At 47.0% G+C, this 24,287-nt stretch overlaps 1 protein-coding gene across 1 annotated transcript; it reads right to left on the reverse strand.

Moving 5' to 3' along the window:
• Nucleotides 1-1,758: 1,758 nt before the first annotated feature.
• Nucleotides 1,759-18,770, reverse strand: elm (calcineurin like EF-hand protein 1 elm). Its single transcript, XM_075700319.1, has 5 exons — nucleotides 18,548-18,770; nucleotides 18,374-18,446; nucleotides 17,512-17,702; nucleotides 7,997-8,100; nucleotides 1,759-2,101 (listed from the first exon to the last, which is right to left on the reverse strand). Exons 1-5 carry the CDS (start codon nucleotides 18,612-18,614, stop codon nucleotides 1,967-1,969), a joined length of 570 nt encoding a protein of 189 aa, XP_075556434.1. The 5' UTR covers nucleotides 18,615-18,770; the 3' UTR covers nucleotides 1,759-1,966.
• Nucleotides 18,771-24,287: the final 5,517 nt, after the last annotated feature.

Consider the following 24,287-nt stretch of genomic DNA (forward strand, 5'->3'; position numbering starts at 1 on the left):
TAAACTGTTGAACTATGCGGCGACTCTTGGCGTCTTCAAAGCGGCGACATTCGTTAATGATCTCATTGACCGTTGTGATGTTCTTATAAACAAGCAGGTTAAACGCGTCGTCCGCGATGCCCTTTAAGACGTGGCTGACCTTGTCTGCCTCTGCCATATTGTTATCTACTTTGCGGCAAAGAGCGAGGACGTCCTGGATATAGGCCACGTACGATTCAGTGGACGTCTGTACACGGGTCCCAAGGTCCTTCTTTGCAGCACGTTGGCGGCCGACGGGTTTGCCGAACAAATCCCTAAGCTTCTGTTTGCACTGGTCCCAACTCGTAATCTCTTCTTCATGTGTTTCGAACCAGACCCGTGCTGTTTGCTTGAGGTAGAATATTACATTAGCCAGCATAAGCGTGTTATCCCACCGGTTGTATGCGCTGACCCGTTCATAATTCTGTAACCAGTCATCGACGTCAACGTTGTCAATCCCGGAAAACATGCCAGGGTCGCGAGGCTGGGCCAGGATGACTGTCGGGGGCGACGACGGGGCCGCGGTTGAACTGTCTCCTTCGGAAGACATGGCGGCCAGGTTACGTCCGCTGCGGAGCTCCGTCTTGCTCGATTACCCCGCACGTCCACCAATGATGTTACGGGAAGGAAGAAGCGTTCGTCTATTTACAGGTAGCTTTTAATGGCTGAGCCAACAAGCGTAGAGCATCGATCTTGCTAAAACACTTCTTCGTCGTCTCCAGGACCACCATCAGCGTCGTCTTCTTTCCACATTACCGACTGTGACAATATATATATAGCTAGCTGTAAACAGCCGGGGACAAAACTGTGGTAAACAACAGTGGCCTTGGCAATTCTGTCACTACAGATCTGTGCATTATGAAGACAGACAGCTCTAATCTATTGCCACTGATGCAACTACACATGTGGCAGTGTTTTCGGGAAAGTGTTAAACTCAGCCGTCATTGCAGTATACCCAATTGTTAGAGTTTTGTAATGTGCACAATTCCTGCTCCTGGCGGTGACTGGCATGGATTAATCAGCAGTTTTAACTCATTTTTCACGTGATATGATACGTGATACATTTTTCCCTGCTGATATGTGCTAGACTAAATGGCTGTACACAGCCACTGAGCGGAGATGTTGCTGCATTTTTGGACAGCAGTTATGCTGGCAGTATGAAGTAAACATTCCTTGCTCCACTGCCGAGTCAAATGAAGGACAGAACGTCCACTTGGCTTCTTTATTTATCAGCGGAGTTGAGCACACACTGCTTTTGTCTCTGTGACAAATGATCTTTAAAAGCATGCAATCAGTGCAGTTTCCTGCTATGCCCGAGTATGTGAAGTCCAAGAAAAATGTGTTATGCCGAGTGTCACATAAGCGTCAATGATGATAATGCAATTTACTGACCGATAAACTGAATAATACCTGTGTGCCGAAGTAGCACCTGATGCAACTGTGCATGGCACAAGAACTTCCATCTAAAGTAATAAGTTGGCTCAGTCCCCAAGAGGTTAGCTGCAATGGAATGTTTGGCAGGGTTAATGTATTGATTATATTCCAAAACTATTCCTTTTTGCATTTTGCCAGTCATCTGAGCAGCAATCTGCCTACATTATCATGACGACTGGCTTCCCATTGAAGATGGATGATAACAAAGGAATACAATTGAGCAAGAGGGAACCTTACATTATAGTGTTCCTGCTGTACTTGTTAAGGAAAGTGTAAGTTTAAAGAAATGAAGACAGATACATGTGATGTTTGGTGTACGTAAGAAACATATTTGATCTCTCAGCAGTACATGTAAAAGCAACACTGGAATGATTGCCAGCACATAGAAGCCTCTGTAAAAGTCTCACGACAATGGAACAACAACAGCAAGAAACAACAGGTCTATGCAGGCGGCTATAACTTAAATGGTGAAGGAACTGGGCAGGTGGGTGCAAGGCTGCCTGCAGGCACAGCCCTAGTTCAGGAACCGGATGCTCATCTTCTCTTCCACATCTGTCTTGTCCAGCGTGGCACAGAACTCTTCAAACGAGATCATGTTGTCACCATCCTTGTCAGCTTCCATTATGGTCCTGTCCGCAATACTCGCCAGCTACAAGCCAAAAATGCACCAATCAGACATGTCACGTGCTGCGTTAATCATATACAGTTGAACACATTTATAACGACTGGCTTTAAAAATATCTTGGATATAACAATGAGCAGCTGATGCACCGTAAACCTTAGGGTGTGTTCTATGGTGAAATAAACTGCTCACTACAATGCTCTCATGCTGTGTTATCAGTTTAATTAAATCAGGCTACTAGGTGTGTGCGCTGAAAGGAAAGTCAAAATTATTGTAAAAATAAAGAAAAGTGAGCTGCCGCAACTGCCCCACACCTTCGTTGCACTTCCCTATGCATCGTAGGGCTTCTCGCACAGCTCCCGTGTGTCCCTTCCACCCCTCATACATCGGCACAGTCGGCTTGTTTATTGTAAAGTTGGAAGAGAGATTGGAGAGGGATGCGCGAAGCCTGCAATATGTAGGGTGATGAGATGAAGGTGTGCCATGTAGGGTGCGTGGCACAAAAGCGGGTGTGGAGTGAGTGTGGTGGCTTGCATCTTTTTTTTCAAGGATTTAGGGCCGGATTCTGAAATGCTCCTAACCTTAGACCGTTTCCTTACCTTCCGCAAGGAGTCCTCCATGCTACCTAAACGTCAGGCGCCCTCGGAAGGCACCGCGAATTCTAAAAGCTCCCTTTCACCTTCCCTGCGGAAGGAGCGCTTCACCAAAGGAAGTGTAACGTTAGAGGCTTCTTGTTTCGAGATTACTTACAAAAAATGGTAAAATATTTGTAATGAATTGCCAAGGTAATGTGCCGGAACTGTTAAAATTGCATTTCTATTCTATACCGGAGCATAAATTGCATTTCTGTGGTTAATAACATAAAGATTGTTCAAAAATGATGCACATGGCAGGAAAGAAAACTCAGCCTAGCAACTATGGCAGCATCTGAGTTCAGTTGGTCAGGCGTCGCTTTCTTTTTTTGTGTGTGTACGTTTTGTTTCGTGTGTGTGTGTATTTGCCGAGAATACCCCTTTCCTGTTTCGGAAGACTTCTGCGTCGTCTCCACCGGGACTTTTAATGGGTATATGAGTACATTCGATGCACCCAGTAACCTCAGGGAATCTTCCGATTGTATAGAACCTGGTCATGACTACCCTCGCTTCACTGGCGTTTGGCAGCCGAACGTACTTGGGATACAGACGTAGGCATATCAGCTGTGTCACCTCCCAAATACATCGGCACACAGAGGGTCGGGATACACACACAAGGTCGCCTACAACAGTTTGCATGGCACCCGTTCTGTAAAAACGCCGTGCGATGAGGACCTTCAAGAGAGCAGGCAGCGGCTCTCCTCTATTGTCAGTGTTACAATGCAGTTGCAACTCTGCCAGTATGGCTGTAACAGCTCGCTTGGAAAAAAAACGTCACTGGGCTAGAAAGTCCACTTCGTCGTATTATTCCAGTGTATTCTGACTGTCAATCAGACGCCGGGCTGGAGTCAAAGGCGGAGGCTTGTACACAGTCCCGTAAAGAAGTTCATTTGCTCGTTGAAGAAACCGTGCGTAGCTTTCGAAGCTATCGTCTCCGGATAAATATCGCAAGACCGTCATTCTCGCCGCTCGCTTTTCATAAAATCAAAGTAAGGAGATATGGCACAAAACGCGGTCTGTGGAACCAAACTGGACGTCAATACACGGCGGCTGAGTACCGCGGCCTTGGCTGCGCGCGGCACCTATTCTAGCCGAGCGTACTGCGTACAAAGTCGTGCGGAGAAGCATGCGTTCAGTTAGAGGAGCACGGTTAGGAAGCATGAAGGTACCATTCCGGCTCCCTAAGCGCGGGGAAGCACCAAGGAGGCCCTAACTTAGTGCCCCTTAGTAAGGTACGTTCCAGAATTGACGCCAGGTCGCCTTACAGCGTGTGAGACATCCTTAGTAAGGAAAGGAGTGTTTCAGAATCCGGGCCTTAGCATTTTCTTAACCTTTCGGCGTATGCACGTAGTAGCCATATATAATTGTTATAACCTATAACGTTATAACCATTGTAGTAGGCAGTTTATTTCACCATAGAACACATACAAAAGTTGGTGGTGCATTGGCTGCTTAATGTTGCATTCGTGTATTGTTAAAACCAGCAATGCTATAGGTAGGTTTGACTTAGTTCGTTCTATTCAATTAAAATGTTTGGATGTTTGCCCCCTCTGCTTTTTTGTGCGTCCCGGTTATAATGGGATTGTTCTAGCACTTGAATATTGTTATAAGTAGGTTCGACTATAAAACATGCATCAAACAAATAAACTATTTGTACTTTCATGTATTTTTCTGGGTGCACAAAGTTTGGATGAACCATGCATTTACTGAAGCCTGCATTGTACACTAGTGCTGGGCAACTTTTTCTTGACAAAGTTGCCATGGCACAAAAGGTAGCTATGTGATAATGATGACATGCTCAAGTGCTTTTTACGTTTTAATTTTTCCTACATATCTTCCTTATTACTCTTAAACCTTGTAGTCTACCTCACGTGGTGCTCCACCGAGAGTCACCCAGACCACCGCACGGGCCTGAGGATCCAAGCCCTCAGGGGGACGAGCAGCTCAGCCGCTTATGTTTTGTGTGCCCAAAGTGGACACTCGTTCGGTCTCTACTGGGAGCAAGACAGAGTGCCGCAAGGAGAGGACCCAGACCACAAGTAAGGCGCTTATTATACGACTAGCTTGGCGTTATCAAAATGATACACCTTATCCTCGTGGTGTGCATAAGCTGGTGCTCCTGCAATTCAAGCGTCGTACAACAGCATGAGAAAACAATGTGACACACCACTATATGGGACGATGGCTCCTAATGGCCGTGCTACCAGGGCAATGTTCCTTTAGCTCGGTATAGCCTCCCATCATGCCTGTGGAGTGAACTGGGTCTTAGTGACCCTTCAGAACAGGAGCAGCAAACAGGTGTGCGCCTGCTTTGAGTCAAGGACTTTTGATGGCGCCGGCCCACAAAAGGGCTGACCGGGAGAATCAGAATTCAGTATACGCACTGTTTGTGTAACTGTCCGAGCGCTTTTCCCCGCTTCCACTGTCGGCTCGAGCCACCAGGAGAAAAGGGAGAGTTCCCGCCCAAACAGACCAATCAGATGGGCCCCTGGTCTACTTAAGGGGCGGACAGCAGCAAATGCTTTACGCTATTGCTGCTGTACGGTGCCCTCGAAAGAGAGAGGGAAAGCGGCAGCCCGCATGCACAAAGTTTGAAAGGGACATCACCATGATGCGGCCTCTATGCCCAAAACCTGCTACACTAGAGCACTGCAACGAAATGGATGAACGCAATTTCCACAAGCGAAAACTTTCAATTACCATTTACGGTTAGGTATGTGTCGATAGCCAACATGAAGAAGGGAAACAAACACCATTATTTTTAAGTGGTAGCACATCTCAAGGTTGTGCTTTGCTTAGAAAAGCAGCTTTGATGCACCCAGATGGCTCAGTAATGAGCTCTTAAGTATGTATTCAGAAGCAGTGACAAATGGAGGCATGTATGTCAATACTGAGATAAAACAGGGGTGAGGCATGAACTTGGCTTATCTCTCTTGAAAGATTATATCAGGGATATATAACAGCTATATTTGAGCCAATAAAAAAGCCACCAAAAAGTTATTAAGATGCCAAAACAACAAAGTGGTTGTTAGGGTGACTAAAGTATGCTAAGTTCAGTAAATTTCTCACTAAGTTACCAAAATTAATTAAATTCCGGGGTTCCAAGTGGCAAAACCAAAATCTGATTACGAGGCATGCCAAAATAGAAGACTCTGGATTAATTTCAACCACCTAAGAAATTTTAATGGGCACCCAATGCATGGTGCATGAAAGTTTTTGCATTTCACTGTCATCGGAATGTGGCTGCTTCAGCTTGAATCAAAACCACAACTTCGTGCTCAGCAGCGCCGTGAAGTTACCAACACGGCTGTACATGAAAGACCGCTGCCTTTGGGCCATTACTAATGAGGCAAGCTCATCAGGCGACGATGGTAGCGGAAACGATGAGGATGGCTGCCTAAAGGTGCTTATGGCTGATCATTAGTAGATGCATCACTCTATACAGCAGTTTGAGGCTCCAGTGAGTGGCCATAAGCCTGCTTTGTATAAGGCTCGCATCCTGTAAAGAATGCTAAAGAAAAGTGCGGGCCTTACCTGAGTAAATACATTTTTTCATACAATTAAACGCACCTCCACATCTGGGAAACATGCTCATGTGAGTGCCGGTACATGCAAATAACTTTGTGCACTATGTTTTTGAGAAAGACTGAGTAAAGACTCTGAACACAGCCTGGTATTCAGGTTTTAAGCTTGTACTGGTATTTTCAAACAACACAGTGTTCTGCGGTTATATTCGTTACAATGACAAACTGCTTGGAAATTCAACATTATCTTAGATCCAGCAGTCCGTAAGCTTTGTGGACGGGTGTAGATATGGTCCTTGTGAATCAAAATAAATGCATTTCAGATTTGTAAAGTACACTATTTTCCCATAACAATTCCATTACGACAGGAAATTAAGCAAGATGAAATAATGTTCAACTGCTTCAAGGAAAACTGATCAGAATAGCATGAACGCAGACAACATGGCAAACAGCGAAGATTAGTCACAATTTGTACATCTGCTAATCTGAAATTTTTGTTGTGTAGCTAGGCTATTTTGATTGGGTGAGCACCCCAATGACATTTAGCAAGAAGCAGCTCCTGCTTGCACATTTAGAGCAAAACATAATCGTTAGCTGGCCCAATTTCAGACGTTTTCACCTTGCCAGTCATGTAATAAAAAAATCACATGATAAAGCATCCTCACTAAAAACTTTCTTATCAGGGTTATTTTACATATGCATGCTGGCTACACTGGCTCTCAGATCAATGAAGCTAACAGTATTGTGCTTGGTTAATATTAGGGGTGCTTGAATAGTGAGGCTTCTGAATGAAGTCGAATATGAATATTCAAGAAGAATGACTTTTCAATACTGAATCAGATATTTCTCATTTCTAAACAAAGTGAAATACAAAGTATGTGCATGGACTGTGCGGTAAAAAAAAAAGAAAGGCATATATTTCCATCATTTCATAAACGCATATGGCGACGTTTGCGACTGGAAGCTTAGTCAATTCAGGTGTTTGTAAATGGGAAATTACTGCTTTCAGCTATCTGGTGTGCCATGATGACAGCAATGAAACAAAAGAACAGTACATCACCATATGCACGTAAAGTGTTGTGTTTGTTGAAGTGCAGCACTGCACATTCTTCTAATGGAGCGCACAGATATGGTGAGGCTGGTTAAATAATACATTGCTTTGTAATGACCTAGACAACAAGTTCGTATATAGGCTGCCTTAATTACGAGCAATTCTTATTGAATGGCTGGAGGATAATGAGCAGAAATTATCTGCAATGTGTGTTTGCTAAGGAACAAGTGCACAACAGCCGTGGCTCTCATGCAGCACAATCAATCAGGGCACTCCTCACTTGCATCAGTCTTTCCCTCCTAAGACTCCCATAAGTGTTATCCAAACAGAACCTAATATTGTACAATTTCAAATAGCAAATTGCTGAAATGAATTGGAGTAAAATAAAAAAGGATATTATCCAATTCATAGTTAACATTTTGAATGATAGCACACCCGAGTCATATCCTTGGGAATGAAACCACCTGGACACTGATGCTTGCCCACACAGCAATGACAATGATGGTGCCTATGGCAAGAAATTTTCTGTCAGCCTCATTATTTAACAACACGCATTATGTTCCAGCTTAAAGAATGGTGCCTGAATATCACAGACTCCTAGAAACAAATGCAAAGGGTTTTGTAACATAGTATTGTGGGCGTTGTGGGCAGTTAAATATAATGTGCGCCACCCCTTCAGCAAAAGAGCATTCGAAATCAAGGTCAGGTAACGCACCTGTTCATCGGAGATGTTTGCGCCAACCATCATGTGCAGCACAGCCAAGAGCTCATCCCTGGAGATTTTGTTGTCGTCGTCGAGGTCGTACATCTTAAAGGCAACTGGAAGAGCAAAACCGTGATGCTATAACAATGGCAAAGTTAGAAGCGTTTGTATCCATGGGTTTGCTCGCACGCATAACAGAAACTCAGTAAAGTTTTCAAACCAAAGTGCATGTGACTGGAGTTGCTTGTGGATTGCATCTGCGCAACATTTGTTGCTTCAGAGCACCAGGCCTGCCACAGGAGGCACGAAACAGGTCTTGGTGACGGACCTTAAAACTAAACTAGTGATTTGAAACTTCTGTCAAGCACTATGCAAGCTTTGTTCAAAGTATGCAGACTAGATTGAATACTGAGTGAAGCTTATTTCTCAAGCTATGTTGGAGGAAGGTTCTAACTAGTCCCCAGCATGGAGGAGTAAGGACAAGTTATCAGGCTGGCGAACTGGACTTAACTGGACTATTAATGTATTAATATTAGCAAGTAAACAGCACAAAGGCTGAGAATGACTTATGTGACACTTAAGACAATGCTCATCTTAGTCCCATTTGTGTTCTTGTAAGTCACTGCATTGCTCACATTCTAAGGATAACACTCACCGAAGACTCTGGAACCTTAGATCATCAAAAGTCCTATGGGCACATGAATATATGGTCTAGCAACAGCTTTTGTTACACAAGTAAAAGCTTGTATACCTTCAACAAATTGTGTGCCATCATCCCTGAATGGTATAAAAAGCATTCAAAATCCTACACAGAGAATGATGCAACACCATGAAAGAGGAAGGTGAGGAACTATGCTAGTTTGTATTCATTCATATTGAACTTCGCTGAGTGACACCAATCACAGCAAATAACACGGACAGACACACCAGATGGCACACTCTCGTCCTGCCTAAAGCCTCTCCATACACGTTTCCGCCGACCAGGTTAAGTACCGCCAACCTGCCCTCCTCCTCCACGCTTCTCTCCCACTCACCCCCTTAGCTTCCTGCGTCAAGCGGAACTTACGTAGCTGCAGTTTCCTGTTCCGAGTGGAAGTGACACTTTGTTTTTTAGCGTTGTTTATTTTCGCGCCGCTGGAGAGGCTTTAATTGCACGAGCTGCGGTTGAAACTGTGAATGCGATTCCATCCAAGAACCACCGCCTACTGTAACCAGCGATCTGCTCGTGTTAGCTGCTTCGCGTCAACCTGCGATGGGTTGTAGCACGAGCGACAACGTACAGTGGAATGTAGTGCCTGGGCGCTTGGAGACCACTGCTGTTTTTCGTGCATTTGGACAACAGCGACCGCGAACTACTCCTTCAGCGGAATACAACAGCTTGTCCCCTTTGCATTCTTCTTATGGTGACTACCACAGCTCTGCTAAGCACGTGCAGGCATCTGACCATCGTCTAACAGCAGTCAAAGCAGAAATTCCCGCAGCGCAACTCCAGGAAGTGGAAACGCCGGAACCGGAGATTTTTAAACGGGAAATGCTGGAACCGGAAATACCGGAACCGGATTTGTTGTGAGGGGAAAAGGCGTTGCACAACATAGATTGTCTCTACTTAAGAAAGCGGTGGTGGCGCGTAGATGCAGGGGCTTTAGTCCTGCCTGGTGTGTTACTTACCATAATTAGTGTCACTCAGCGCAATTCAATATGAACCATGAGAGAGCCTAGTGTTTTGTGCACCAACTGATTCATTTATGTGCTTCATGGCTTCATTAGACGACTACGTGGGATGGATCCAGGGCGAGATTCACTCCACGGGAGCCCATGGGATCCAGGCAGGAGCCCTCTTTGAAGCATAGAGAAAACAGAGGGTGGGTGGGCTTGCTGCATGTTCCATACTGACAGCCAGCGTGTCTCAATGCAAGGCCCAGGCCCCATTCTGGATTTGCCAGCGACCATTGCCTCTTGCCTTATTACAAGATGTCACCTTGGGAGATAGGTTGACCAGAAGGCCATTAAACCAGCAGAAACATGTAAGCAGTAACCACACAGTGTTGCAACAGCCACCAACAATTCTACTCAGACTTGGTGCTTGAACTAGCAATTGTAAGTATGTGTGCCACCTGTCAGTTTTACCATGTTACCTGCTCAGATGAAGCCAGTATGCCTCAAAATGAGCAGACAGACTAAAACCTTGACTGCATTTTTTACATCAAAGTACTGCTCATGCTATGCTGATTATGAACTTCAGGAGAAACCTAAAGAAAGAAGGCCAGCTAATAGGTTGCCAGACCTTTTCTACAAGATGTCTTTTGTTTCTCAAGCTGTCATGCTTCATGAAATGAGCAACAGTATGAGGAGACAGAGAGAGCACAAGCAAACACAAAGGCAGAAGGGCCGTTGCCCTTGACACTGCTTGATGTAGTGACAGCAAATGCCTGTCCAGTTTTGAGGCTTTCTGACATGTTAGACAGCACAGTTTGACAAGAGTCCAACTTGTGTGCACTCTCGAAGGCATTAGAGCCATCTACCAGAGTCACGATGGTAGATAGGCAGATGGAAAGATGCTCCACTTCTGCGATTTAGCTGCCAAGTGGAGAATGAGGATGCACTTCTCTTTAGCCACCAGGGCGCTCTAGGTGCCGCAAGGCTTTCAGCTTCTAGGTTCACTGTTCACCAGTACTGAGTGGTATGCTGAGCGTCTGCCGTTTGTCTTTGTGTTGTGGTCGCATTTCATTGCTGTTGACCGCATTTTCATGCCGAGTGTTTCGAATAAGTTCATTGAATGAAGACGAGAAGGGTGATCAGTGTTTTGTACCACAGTGTAACTTGGGGTACAAGTCATGGAACCAGGTGTCTCTTTTCTCTTTTTGCTTCTCTGAAGGGGAAAGACTGCTTGAAAGTTTGATGACATGCTAGTCCGTGAAACAGTCATGTGTTGCAAGCAACGGATTTTGTTTGTGAAAAACATCTTGAAGTGTGATTTACCACAAATTGTAAGAAGCATTACACAATGGACACATTCTTGCACGTGCACTGCAGAAGGCAGCCTTCTGCAATGCAAAAGACACCGTTTCAACATTATTTCCGGGCTGCCCCAGACACTTGACCAAGACTGAAAAGAAAAGTGACTGTGAATTGTGTTTGCTCTCCCGTCAGGAAACGTGAATGCTTCAATGACGGTGATGTATTGGTCTCTGCTGCTGCTGGTGAGGAATTATCCCCAGGTACCCAGGGAACCGGCAGCGGACTGTTTCATCTGGCACCACCGTATCCTACAGTACCAAGGCAGATGTAACACCCGATTTGAAAACTCTATGTAGCGCATATGCTGCATTCCTATAAATGCTTAAGCTTTAATTTACTTGCTCATTATTGCTGCTCGATGTATTCACTTCTAATGTTTACGCCTGGATTATTTTTGCTATCCCATGAGAAGTTCAACGTTTTCATGAATCGAGACAATTGCATTTTTATTACACATTGAAAGTAAGCATCTCTGAGCACACAACAATGACACATATTTGCTATATATTTACATGGTGATGCCTACAGCTTATGTACATGTTCTACCAAGAAAGCGATGAATAAGCAAAGAAGCTGCAATTAATGAAAGCCTTACATAAGCATTCATTTAAAAGTGCGATTAGAATGCGCCCATGAGAGTGGCTTCCTGTCCTTAATCTGCATAAGTGCATGGCCAACGTGGTGACTGCGCACATTGAAATACCACATGCTGGACTGTTATCTATATAACAACACTGTGAAAAAGTCATTTTTAACTGGCACGCAGAACTTAAGACGAGTAGCTCTACTTGAAAGCCTTTCTAACACCGTGGCCAGAGGCCAACCATTCGGAACAGCTTACATGTGAACAGAAGTCGAGTTTGTTGGTGCACTATTAGTGTAGAGACTGTACCCACTCGTCTGGAAGTGCAAAGGTTGAGCAGATAGCTCTAACTGCACCTGGGACAGCCGGCAGTAGCCAATGGTTCAAAATTAATTGAGAAAGATTGCGAAGAGCTCACACTGCATGCCCTTATAAAGGTGCTGATCTATGTGTTCTTCATCCATGAGTAGACCTGCAGCTCATAAAGATTGCCGCTGCTTGCAGGCAGCAAAAAATCCATGCCTGTGTATTGACAAGGTTGCCCACGCATGTCGTGTGCGCTTGAGGTGCTTTCGGTTAACCAATATTGAATTCAATGGTTACAGCCCGACGTTGCATATGTGATCTGTAGCCAACAGCTCTACCGCTCCAGAGAAGTGCTATTTGGTCTGTAATCGAATTTACAATGAAGATGAAGCGCTTTGGCACTAGTCAACATTTATTGCCTAAAACATGTGCTACTACTACTTTTACTCTCTGCTGAGTAACGTAAGTGGCTGTGATTGCTGGAAAAATGGCATATAAGGCAATAGAGTAAACATTTGAGTTGTAGCATATGCAACTGCTGGTGCTCCATTGGCTAACATGAAGCCACCAAAACTGGGAAGCTATGCAAGACACTGCACTGTGACAGGGGCGAGTTGCAACTCGACATTTTGCAATGCCTGCTCTAATTTACTCGTCTCCAGTAAAGACTGCAAATATAACTGAGACACACATCCTTGTGCACTTATACGGAAGAATCCTTTCAGTCTTGCATGGAGAATCAAACAGTAAGCATGGCGTTCAGGAAATGAAATATGCATGTTTATGTGACGATTGTTAGTGTTGTACTGCTAGTGCCACCATCTACTAGCGCCACCTACTGCTTCCAGCAAAAGAGGCAGCAACGAGGGCAGGACTGGGGAGTTGGATGACGCAATAAACAGTTCATTTGGAGTTCGCTGGAAGCTCGGGTCTTGGCTCCACTTCTTCCGGCAATATGTGACAAACTGGCGACGAGAGTGCACCGAACCGCATGAGCAACCATGCCTACCTTCGGTAGAATTGAAGCGTTCGAGGGGGAAGGCGACGCTTGGCCTGCTTACGTGGAGCGCGTTCAAGAGTTCTTCAAAGCCAACGACGTCGTGCCAGCAAAGAAAAGGTCAATATTTTTGAGCTGCTGCGGGCCTCGTACCTATGCACTACTTCGCAACCTTGTAAAGCTGGAAACGCCCCAAGGTAAAACACTCGACGAGATACTAGCCGTACTTGGCCAGCACTACGCCCCCACCCCATCCGTCGTTGTGCAACGGTTTCGCTTCAATTCAAGGGCGCGTTCCGAAGGAGAAGCTGTCAGCGACTTTGTTGCGGCCCTGAAGTGTTTGTCTGAACACTGGAATTATGGAACCGAACTCAACAACATGCTGAGAGACCGAATAGTATGTGGCATTAACAACGCAGCGGTTCAGACGCGACTACTCGAGAGTTCTGAGCTCACATTCGAGGACGCAGTGAAAACTGCCCTGGCGATGGAAGCCACTAAAAAGGATGCCGGTGAACTGTGTCAGGCAACTGCAAGTAGTTTACCGGGTTTGCCGACTCACCGGGTAGCGTCCGCGATTAAGAGCATGGCGTGTTACCGCTGCGGCGACAGAAGTCATTTGGCGTCGGAATGTAGGCACAGCAAGTCGCAGTGTCACTACTGCAAGAAAGTGGGGCACTTGGCGGTCGTCTGTAACTCACGGAAGGCCGACACATTCGCGAAGGAAAACACGTCTGCTGTGAGGACTGTTCCGACACAATCAACACGTACCGCGCAGGTAAACGCTGTTGACGACGCCGACGTGCTCCATGTTCCTCGCGGCGCTGACGTTTTTGACATGTGGCACCTAAGCGGCGAGCCGAATGTGCCACCCTTCCTTGTCACCATGGAAATGTTTGGGAAGTCGTTTCCGATGGAGTTGGACACCGGTGCAAGCGTCTCCGTAATGCCAGTAGACAAGTTTCAACGTGCCTTTCCAGAAGTGAGTCTAGAACATTCAAACGTATTTTTACGCGGGTTTAGCGGGGAGCTCGAGCAAGTCAAGGGCAAAGCAAACGTTCGCATCGGATACAAGGGGCACGAACGGGTCCTTCCGTTGTACCTCACGAGCGGCACTGCTCCAACGTTGCTCGGGCGCAACTGGTTCCAAGCTTTGGGCATTGGCGTCGAGGGATTTAAACAAATTAACCAAGTTAGTGATGTCAGCGAACTGATTGCTCGTTTTCCTGAGGTGTTTGCAGAGGGCATTGGCACGTTCAAGGCATTTTCTGCCAAAATTTTTGTGCCTCCAGATGCAGTGCCGAAATTCTGCCAACCACGCCCACTTCCGTTCGCGTTGGTGGACCTCGTAACGCAAGAGATCCTGAGGTTGCAGCGTGAAAACATTCTCGTTTCTGTGAAGACAGCTAAATGGGCAGCGCTGATTGTGCCAGTTCAGAAAAAGAACGGCACAACAAGAATTTGCGGAGATTTCAAGCAAACAGTCAATGCTATGTCGCTCATGGAAACCTACCCAGTTCCGCGGGCTGAAGAGCTGTGGGCAGCCATGTCGAGAGGTCAGAAGTTTACCAAACTTGACCTGCGAGATGCCTACCAGCAGATATCTCTGGATGCAGAAAGCCGTGAATATGTGACCATCAACACACACATGGGTCTCTTCCAGTATACACGCTTACCTTTTGGTGTCTCTGCTGCCCCTGCTATCTTTCAGCGAGAGATGGAAAATCTGCTTCGTGGTGTGCCGAAAAGAGCTGTGTACTTTGACGATATTGTTATTACAGGCATCGATGACAAAGACCACTGGGCGAATCTGACGATTGTGTTGCAGAAACTTCGGGAAGTGGGCCTTAGGTTGAAGCTGGTGAAGTGCGCTTTCTTCGCTCCCGAAGTGGAATACCTGGGCCACATTATATGCAAGCAAGGTCTAAAGCCTGACCCCAAGAACGTAGAGGCCATCATCAATGCACCAGAGCCGCAGAATGTGAAGGAGCTTCAAAGCTATCTTGGCCTGCTTAATTTCTACAGACGGTTTTTGTCAAACATCTCAACAAGACTGCGTCCCTTGCATCAGCTGCTTCGTGAAGGAGAAAAGTGGAGCTGGGGGAAAGAGCAACAGCAAGCATTCATTACTCGCAAAAGGCTCTTGTCAAATGCACCTGTTCTGGTTCACTACTGTTCTGAGAAACCACTTGTACTCGGTTGCGATGCGTCACCGTATGGTGTTGGTGCAGTCTTGGCACAGACCGAAGCAGATGGAACCGAAAGACCTGTAGCTTTTGCTTCACGTACTATGCTTGCTGCTGAGCAGAACTATAGTCAGACTGACAAGGAAGGTCTTGCTTTGGTATTTGGTGTTCACAAATTTCATCAGTACCTGTGGGGAAGACCATTCACTGCTGTAACAGACCACCAGCCATTGCTAGGACTCTTTGGCTCAAGTCGAGGTGTGCCAAGCCTGGCGTCACCGAGGGTCCTGAGGTGGGCACTCACACTAACAAGCTATCAATTCAAGCTCGTCTACAAGCCAGGCAGTATGCTAGGCCATGCTGATGGACTCAGCCGGCTACCTCTTCCCGCAACCGAGGTTCAGGACTATGCCTGCCAATGTCTTCATGTTAGAACAAGCATACCCAGATGTCCTGTCACCTGCAGTCGTAAGACGGGCTACAGCAAGGGATCCCATGCTGTCACAAGTGGCTGAGACTGTCCTGACTGGGAGTCCTTTTCCGGAAGGTGGAGACTGGGGCCCTTATGTTACAAGGACCAATGAACTTAGTCTGCATGAAGGATGCCTCTTGTGGGGAGCCCATGTCATAGTTCCCAAGTCCCTGCAACCCCAAGTACTTAAGCTTTTGCATGCTGGCCACCCTGGAATTGAGAAATCAAAGATGATTGCTAGGTCACATGTGTGGTGGCCTGGAATCGACAATGACATGACGAACCAGGTGCGGAACTGTCCTGTTTGCCAAGTGCACCAGAAGTCTGGCCGGAGGATACCAGTTATGCCATGGCCATTTCCTGAAAAGCCATGGTCCAGGATCCATGTTGATTTTGGAGGTCCATTCATGGGACACTACTTCCTCGTGATGGTGGATGCTTTTTCCAAGTGGGTAGAAGTTCACCCTGTTCCATCACCATCTGCAGAGGCCACAATCTCTGTGTTCAGGACTGTCTTTTCTCAACATGGTCTGCCAGACATCATTGTTTCCGACAATGGGCCAGCATTCACCAGCAGTCAGTACGCTGACTTCCTGAACAGGAATGGTATCCGTCGCATTCTGGTGTCTCCATATCACCCTGCTTCCAATGGAGCTGCAGAGCAGGTAGTGCAGACTATCAAGGATAAACTGAAGAAAAGCACAGTGGGTGAATTCAGGACACAAGTGGCCAGGGTGCTCTTCCACTACCGCTCAATGCCTCATGAAGTAACAGGCCGTGCACTGTGCGAGTTGCTCATGGGAAGAAGAATCAAGACACCCCTGGATGTCATGCGCCCAAGTCTTCGATCGTCTGTTGAACTGAAGCAAATAAAGCAAAAACTGCATGCGGACAAGGGTTGCCGCAGTGCGCCAATAATGGACCCGGGTGCCCCAGTGTTTACCAGAAACTTCCGGTCAGGTCCACCATGGGTACCTGCTTCTGTTAGCAGTCCTACGAGCTGCGTTTCATCTGAGGTTGTATTACAAGATGGAACTGTGTGGCACAGACATGGGGACCACATTCGCCCTAACCTTGTACAGCCACCACCATCTGCAAACACTGTGCCTGTAGATCAGCCAACTGAGGAACAAGCAACAGAGCCTGTGGAGCCTGCAGGAGATGCTGCTGAGCCAGAACAACCACACAACAGAACTGGGCTGCCAGCAGCAGTCATCCTATCAGGAGAAAGCCCTGTCGCACTGCGAAAAAGTGCTCGGACAAGACGTCCTGTGAACCGGTATTCGCCATGACAAGAACTAAAGGGGGAGGAGTGTGACGATTGTTAGTGTTGTACTGCTAGTGCCACCAGCTACTAGCGCCACCTACTGCTTCCAGCAAAAGAGGCAGCAACGAGGGCAGGACTGGGGAGTTGGATGACACAATAAACAGTTCATTCCGAGTTCGTTGGAAGCTCGGGTCTCGGCTCCACTTCTTCCGGCAATATGTGACAGTTTATATGTCTCACTAAGTGTGATTATGAGAAAAGCAGCATTGCCATCTTCTAAAGCTACCACATCATGGTTATTTACAATTATTTCAAGCAGCTAAATATGTGTAGAAAAAAACATGTGTGCAGAAGAGACACCACAAAGAAGAAAAGAAGATGCACACCGACATCTTTATTTCTAATGCTACCAACTAACGCAATGCCACATCGTTTTGTAATTATGTGTAGGAAGGCTAACATACTTTCCGGGTCACACTATACCAGACTAAGCCTCTACATTACGACAACCATGAAGAAACTTCAGATTGCAAAGGTATGACGCCTTGTTAAGAAAAAGTCTACACTGTGCATGTGACTGTGTCATGGTTTAAAACAAACAGTGCTTTTAGAGTTCTTATGATGACATTGTCATATAGAATCAAGCACGGCATTTCAAGCTTATTAATTATGACCTCACCAGCAATGGTGATACTTACAGTGCAGCTTTTCTTCGCGGCTGTTTAGTTTGTTCTCCTTGTTCTTCTTCAGGGGTCGAAAACGTGACAGCACCCGGACGAACTGGCGGAAATTGATGCGGTCGTCGTAGGCATCCATGAAGAAAGCATGCACAATGCGGTCGCCCAGAGGATTGATGGCTAGCTCTGGAATTCGCAGGAAGTCTTCGCGGCTGTAAACAATGCAAAGTTCAACGTAAAGTTGGAGCCTAACAACGCATCGCTAGCGGTTTCTAACATGGCTCCGATCAATATCCACGCCCAATATCTAAACCGCACCGCAGCCGTTTTTAGATGATGGATATGAAAATACTGCTAGCAGCGGCCCGTGCGCTAGAGGCCCGTATGACAAGCGACAACCCTGAACCCAAAATGGAACGGTAATCTCCTAGCATATTTGCACACTGACGGACGGAGAACCGTAGGCACCTCACATTGACCAGCATGCTCGTATATGACACAACGCGGCAAGCGAAACGCCGATTCTACTAAGTTCAACTGTGCAACGTCGGCGTGTGTGCAAGATAGAGAGCCCAGGGAAACGCAAGTATAAGGACCTTCACCGGCGCGAATTCTACCAGTCTAACGCAACATTAAGCCGAAAGTTGTTAGCTACACGAGCACGTGACAGCGTCTCCAAACAGAGCTCTAGCTAAGTTGTCCCGATCGTCACGTTACAAACAACGCACATTTACGTAGACTGCCTCCCATCGTATGGAAAGTCACCTAGTGGTCGACGGGCAACCGAAGTAACGATCGTTGTCTGCACAATTCAGTACTCGCACAGAGAAGGGGCCTCGCTTTCCTTTACGGTTTCAGACACCCTCTATATACGCTCGCTCACCTAAGTGTGCCGTTGTCAGTCTTGTCCAGGCTGGTAAATCTGCTGTACAGCCGCTCGATCTGGTTTGGCGAAACTGCAAGAATGACCTCGGATGAGCGAGGGTTCTTTAAAGAGCGCGACAACGGCGTTTACAAGCGCTCCGTGGATAGGGTTGTAATTCTCGTAACAACTCACAGCCAGTCTCTTGCTGAATCTCTTGAATTTCCTCCTCTTGGAGCATTAAAGAAGACCGGGTGCCCATGGTCACGAGCGAGACAGTTCACCCGGCTACACAACAACGTGGGTCGAACTTTCGCGAACGGCGGGGAAACCCAAACTGGCAACGATTGTGCGAAACACGTAACGAAATAGGTCGCGGTGGCCTCGGCGTCGACAACGTTGCCGACGGGAAAGCGTCCTTGATAGTGCGCCCACTCCATGCACACGACGACGCAAGCGCCCCGGAAATAGTATGCTCCGCTAGAGAACGTTAGCGCTGCATTCGCTTGCGACAATTTGTGTGCAACGTTGGAATTGTCGCACACAAATTTCTCCATGTGTACTAGAATAATGTCCTAGTGGCGCGACAAAAGGGAGGGACAATGCGCCGGCTGAAGCAAATGCCAGTAGCCGCCGTCGATGGCGCTGCTGTGCTTTTTTCTAGCTGCTGGCGCGCGGTCGAGCCGGCTCAGACACGCTCTGCGGCTGTTTGCTCCGTGTGTTTTCCGAGCCGTGTTACGTTCAACGTGGCCATGCTTGTGAAAAACACTGGATGATTTGAAAAAAGAAGGCGCATCCCTGCATCTACTGCAGCACAGGAGGTTCGATGCCAAAAAGAAAGACGTACACCCATTTATACGCTCCGGGCTGCCACAGCGATTATCAGGGCGCTCCGAAAGCGTCATTGTTCTCCGCACCAACGGAAAATGAACTTGGGAAGAAATGGGAGAGCGCAATCTGCGAACAGCAGACAAGCAACTCACTGAATCTTCAGCGGTATTTCATTAAAACTTTTTTCTGGGCGAGTTGGTGCATACTTGACATAAGAATTCCGTGCTTGTGTCTCGTCCTTGTTACTTTGTGGTTGCATGTGTTTGCGTTGTTACAATATTTTTTTTTTCAGTGGTATGTGAGCGCCACTTTGAGCCTCGATACATTTGGAGGGATTACGTCCGCATCATCAATAGCACCGAAGTGCGACTTTCACGTGGGAAGCTGTCGCTGGCGCCTGGCGCGGTGCCTACCCTTCTGGCCGACTGTACGTCCTACCCTTCTGTCGCACCTGTTGAAGAGAGGCCAGCCGTAGAAAGTGCACCGATGGTAAGCACGAAGCCACGTAAGAGCGCACGGACCGCACAAAATGAAGAAAGAGCGGGAGATTGTCAGCTCCGCCAACCACTTCGCGAGATCCTGGTCGAGACTGCGTAAGATGAAAACGGACAGTTTGCGGAGAATGAACCATTCGCAATTAGCTCGCTCCAAGTAGTGAATGTTGCCTCAAGCTCTGGTGCCACTTTAACTGTGGCAACGACTCAACCGTAGTTTTCGCGACAACGTAGGTACAAAAGCAAGAAAGGCTCGAGATATTGCATGAGAAAGTTCTGCATTTCAGTGGGCATGAAGACGAAGTGTCTGCTCAACTGTACTTTAGAGGTGGGCTGTGCCAAGACATAGTTGTACGCTCCCTTGCCGCTGCGAACCATTTGCTACAAGACTCTGAGAGCCGCATCATCTGCTAAAGAATAATGCCTGAAAGTGACTTTCATGACCTTTCACGTGTTTTAACTCGAGGTTGCAGCCTGCTGCTGTGGTATTTGGGACTCCAGCATCCAGTGACAGCCGCCTAATTTTCTATATCGCTGGTTGTGGCGAGAAAGTGCATTTTAAAGACAGGTTGTGAAGCCTGCCTGAACTTACTACTGATCACAAAATGGGCAGCAGGAAATTTCAGGCTTGCAGAGTTTGCCATATGAAAGACAATGGTGGTTTGTCATATCCTGCCTCCCCTTTATACAAGTTTATGATCAACTTGGACAAAGACTTCATAGTTTGTTTTAGTCTTCTTGAGTTGCACGCAGACAGTGTTTTAGATGCTTTAGGTACTGAGACAGGCTGCAGCATCAACTTGGCTGCCCTGATCACTTCGAATCCTTCACAGCAGAACTCACTGCTTTCTACATCACAACCAGGCTACATTTCTTAACAAAAAGCGTGAAGAACTGTAATGAAAGAAGACGCCCTGCAGGCATCAAAATATATTAAGCTCAGTTGATGTTCCTAGAACTCCATGCTACAAGGTGTTTTTTGGTCATGTGTTTTAACAGTAATAGTTACTTATAATGGGATTTGATGCTCGGTGTCTAGGGAAGGTACACTTTAGGGTTCCATTATAGCTGTGCTATTTTCATTGTGAATAATTAAAAAAATACTAACCTGGATTTCTTTCGAGCGTCACTCTGACAGTATGTGCTGAAGATGCGGCGGATTTCTTAGGAGCTAAAATTTCGGGAAAAATTGTGAGTTTGTATGTGCGCAATTGCATAGTCAAAAATGAATTCATTCCGGGGTTTAATGTGTAAAACACACTAAGACCTAATTATTAGGCACGCAGTAAAGAGGGGGGGGGGGAGGGACACATGAATAATTTTGACCAACTGGGGTTTTATAACCGGCAACACGGACATGTTTGCATTTTCCTGCTATGAAAATGCAGCCAACGAGTCCATTATTTAATCCTACGCCCTCGGGGTTAGCAGCGCAACGCCGAAGTCGCTACGCACTTTCCTGTCATTTGCGATAAGCACGCGATTTAAATGGAGTGGTAAATATAGCTCCATAGAAGCAAGGCAGGCCCAGATATACTGGTTTTCGAGCAGTAGATAAACAACAAGAAGCTCCGTGAATTGCCAGCAGACACATGCGATACGACGAGCGCAATGAAAGCGCCGGACTGTGCGAGAATACGCTAGCAGACGACATTGTCGATACTATGGTCTCGATGTGGCCTTCAAAATCTTCCTTTACACTATACTTTGTTAAATACAATCCTGTTCTGTTATAAAGAAAGAACCATGTCCGTAAAGAACCCTTAATAACACGGACCGCCTCAAAAGCAACGAATATGAGAGCAGCCGGTCTGCTAGAAAAGGTCGCAGTGGCGACACCTGGTGGCGTCAACGGAAAGAGGCACGCGCGCCCCTTTCCGGTCGTGTCACTAGGACACTATTCTAGTACACTATAACTGCCACACTCTCATTTCAAGAAACTGGTTGAACACCCCCAGAAAAAAAAAAAAGAAATAAAATAAAAAAGAGAGACAAAGAAAGATGAGAGAAAGTTTTTTTTTTTTAAATTGAAATGCAGATAATTCCGTCTGCATATCGGGGGACAGAAAAGCATAGGCGGAAAACGACCATGTACATGTACGTGGCCGTTAAGAAGATCATATGCATTGAGGAAGGAATATCTTACCAGCCGAGGAGTAGCATTCGGTGCACCTTACGATCTCCAGATGCGTGCGATACGTTCTTACCCGCCGTGGTTGCTCAGTGGCTATGGTGTTGGGCTGCTGAGCACGAGGTCGCGGGATCGAATCCCGGCCACGGCGGCCGCATTTGGATGGGGGCTAAATGCGAAAACACCCGTGTGCTTAGATTTAGGTGCACGTTAAAGAACCCCATGTGGTCAAAATTTCCGGAGTCCTCCACTACGGCGTGCCTCATAATCAGAAAGTGGTTTTGGCACGTAAAACCCCAAATATTATTATTATTATACGTTCTTAATACCGCTGCAGCTTATATATACAGGCGCTCGGCTTTATTACACATGGAATATGAATACGCTGCAAGAAGAAAGCACTGAGCAGACCAGTGTGGCGTTTCTGACAAGGAAAAGTTAAGGCGAGACCACACGTACGCATAGAGTTTCTCACGAGAAACTCTATGCTCGTACGTTTGCGGAAGCGCGCAAGCTTGCGTCTGCGCGCCTAGCGCCTGCCCCGCCTCGGGCGTAATGGCGGTTTGCATCCACAAAGACGCGCGTCAAGTGTATGGTGTGTGGAATGGGGCAGTGTGTCATCCGTACGGAAAAACAATGGGATAACTGGGGAACGCTTCTGCAATGACGCCACCAGTAGGACGCTGCGATCGACCGGCGTGCCTAGCGCGCGAAATTTAAACATGTGCAAAGCTTTCTGCATTTATGAACTAAAACGCTCTAAAAACACATCTGAAATTGTTATAATTTGCAAAAAATAAGTAATACAAACTGTTAAGATACATCAATAACGCCGTCTATGCTTGCACGTTTCCGACCACAGATCATGCAGTGTTCCAGATCGTCTGCTCAGCGTTTCGGTTGCAGAAGACAAACACTCGTCAGCTCGTTCCGTTCGGTAAGCACGCATATGTTTTTAGTATTTCGAAAGACACGAGGATGAAAAGCCCGGAAAGAGCACATGCACTGTTCCTGGTCGGTTGCACGGGATTCCTTTCATTTTGTATCAGCCAGAAAAGCGGTCGCCAGGTTTCACTGAAGAAAAAAAAAAAATACTGCTCCGTGACGAATGCAGCCGCTAACGTTTACATATTTCGCTCCGTAAAAGGGCGCCGAAGGGCAAGAATACAGCCAATGCTCTCAATGTGCCCGATCTGAAGAAGCCCGGAGTTGTTGTGACAGTTCTGCAGCAACCTCAATGCACGCGTGCACACACATACACATAAACACAAAGTACATCTGCAAACCCAGCGCTTGCCGTGCACACAAAGGATGTGCGAACGCGGCAGGAAAAACCACAGCAAGCGATCGGCGAGTTACATGCATGACCTCCGCAACAACCATAATTGCCGATCCCGGAAGCCCCGTGTTGCACCATTACTTATCCTCTTGCCAGCAATGACTGCAGGCTGCAGTAGACCGGCGTGCAGTACACTCTAAGAATAGTTTACACCCTTTGGCATGCCCCTTCTGCCACACAACGATAATCGTCCTCTGCCTGGATGCGTTTCCTTTCTTTAACGCTACGAGCCCGGAACTTTCCAGTAACGAACGGCACACGCGTTATCAGCATAGGGCAGTTTACACCCTTTGGAGTGCCCCTTCTGATAACGCGCGTGACGTTCGTTACTGGAAAGTTCTGGGCTCGCAGCGTTAAAGAAAGGAAACGCATCATGGCAGATGACGATTATCGCTGTGTGGCAAAAGCGGCACGCCAAAGGGTGTAAACTGTTCTTAGAGTGTGAGAGGCGATTGGAGGATTGGTGGAAGAAAAGTAGGGGAACGACAAAAGACGGAGACGCACAAAAGCACAGATCGCAGTAGGGGATCAGAAAATTTGGGCGTGGTAGTTCATAGTGTTTTTTTTTTTCATTGTTTAACCTAGGTAGGACATTAGGCAAAATAATATCAAGAGCTTGGTGGCGCAACCCACCGCCCCGTTCCAAAGGGGACGCTCATAACGTCCATCCATCCATCCATCCATGCTCCATCACTCCCAGCCGTCATCGCAAAAAGAGCCACGTTTTCGCCCCCGCAAGATACACTATCCTATTTCAGAACACCATAGCAGGCGTTAACAGGAGACGTTCATTTGAAGGATCACCAGTCGTTTGTGCGCAGGTGCGAGTAAGAGCGGGCACGAGAGAAGGCTTTTGCTCTTTGAATATACCATATGACTCTGCCTAGGTACAACGGAGGAGGTTTCTTAGCGCGTTGTCGCGAAGACAGTGTACCGCGGCCCTCTTTGCTGTTTTTCGGGGAATTTTGTGGGGTCCTTGACGCGGGGCAAACCTTTGTACACAAATGACCTCGACGGCGCCGCGGACAGTGCTGCCGCGCGGCCGCCGCGCCTGACGTCACACCTGCACATGTCGCGTCGTCTTCTCACGCTCGGCTGTCAAAGGCCAATTAGTTATGGTCAGAGTGCTTTTGTGTGCGG

This window comes from Dermacentor variabilis, chromosome 7, assembly GCF_050947875.1.
Source record: "Dermacentor variabilis isolate Ectoservices chromosome 7, ASM5094787v1, whole genome shotgun sequence".
NCBI lineage: Eukaryota > Metazoa > Arthropoda > Arachnida > Ixodida > Ixodidae > Dermacentor > Dermacentor variabilis.

What these genes read in the sequence shown, in the direction of transcription:
- elm (XM_075700319.1), bottom strand. Translation starts at nt 18,614, where the DNA reads ATGGGCACCCGGTCTTCTTTAATGCTCCAAGAGGAGGAAATTCAAGAG. An exon ending in CCGCGAAGAAAAGCTGCACT is followed by an intron (nt 8,101 to 17,511) that starts GTAAGTATCACC and finishes TTGCTCTTCCAG; the next exon opens with TTGCCTTTAAGATGTACGAC. An exon ending in CAAACATCTCCGATGAACAG is followed by an intron (nt 2,102 to 7,996) that starts GTGCGTTACCTG and finishes TTTGGCTTGTAG; the next exon opens with CTGGCGAGTATTGCGGACAG.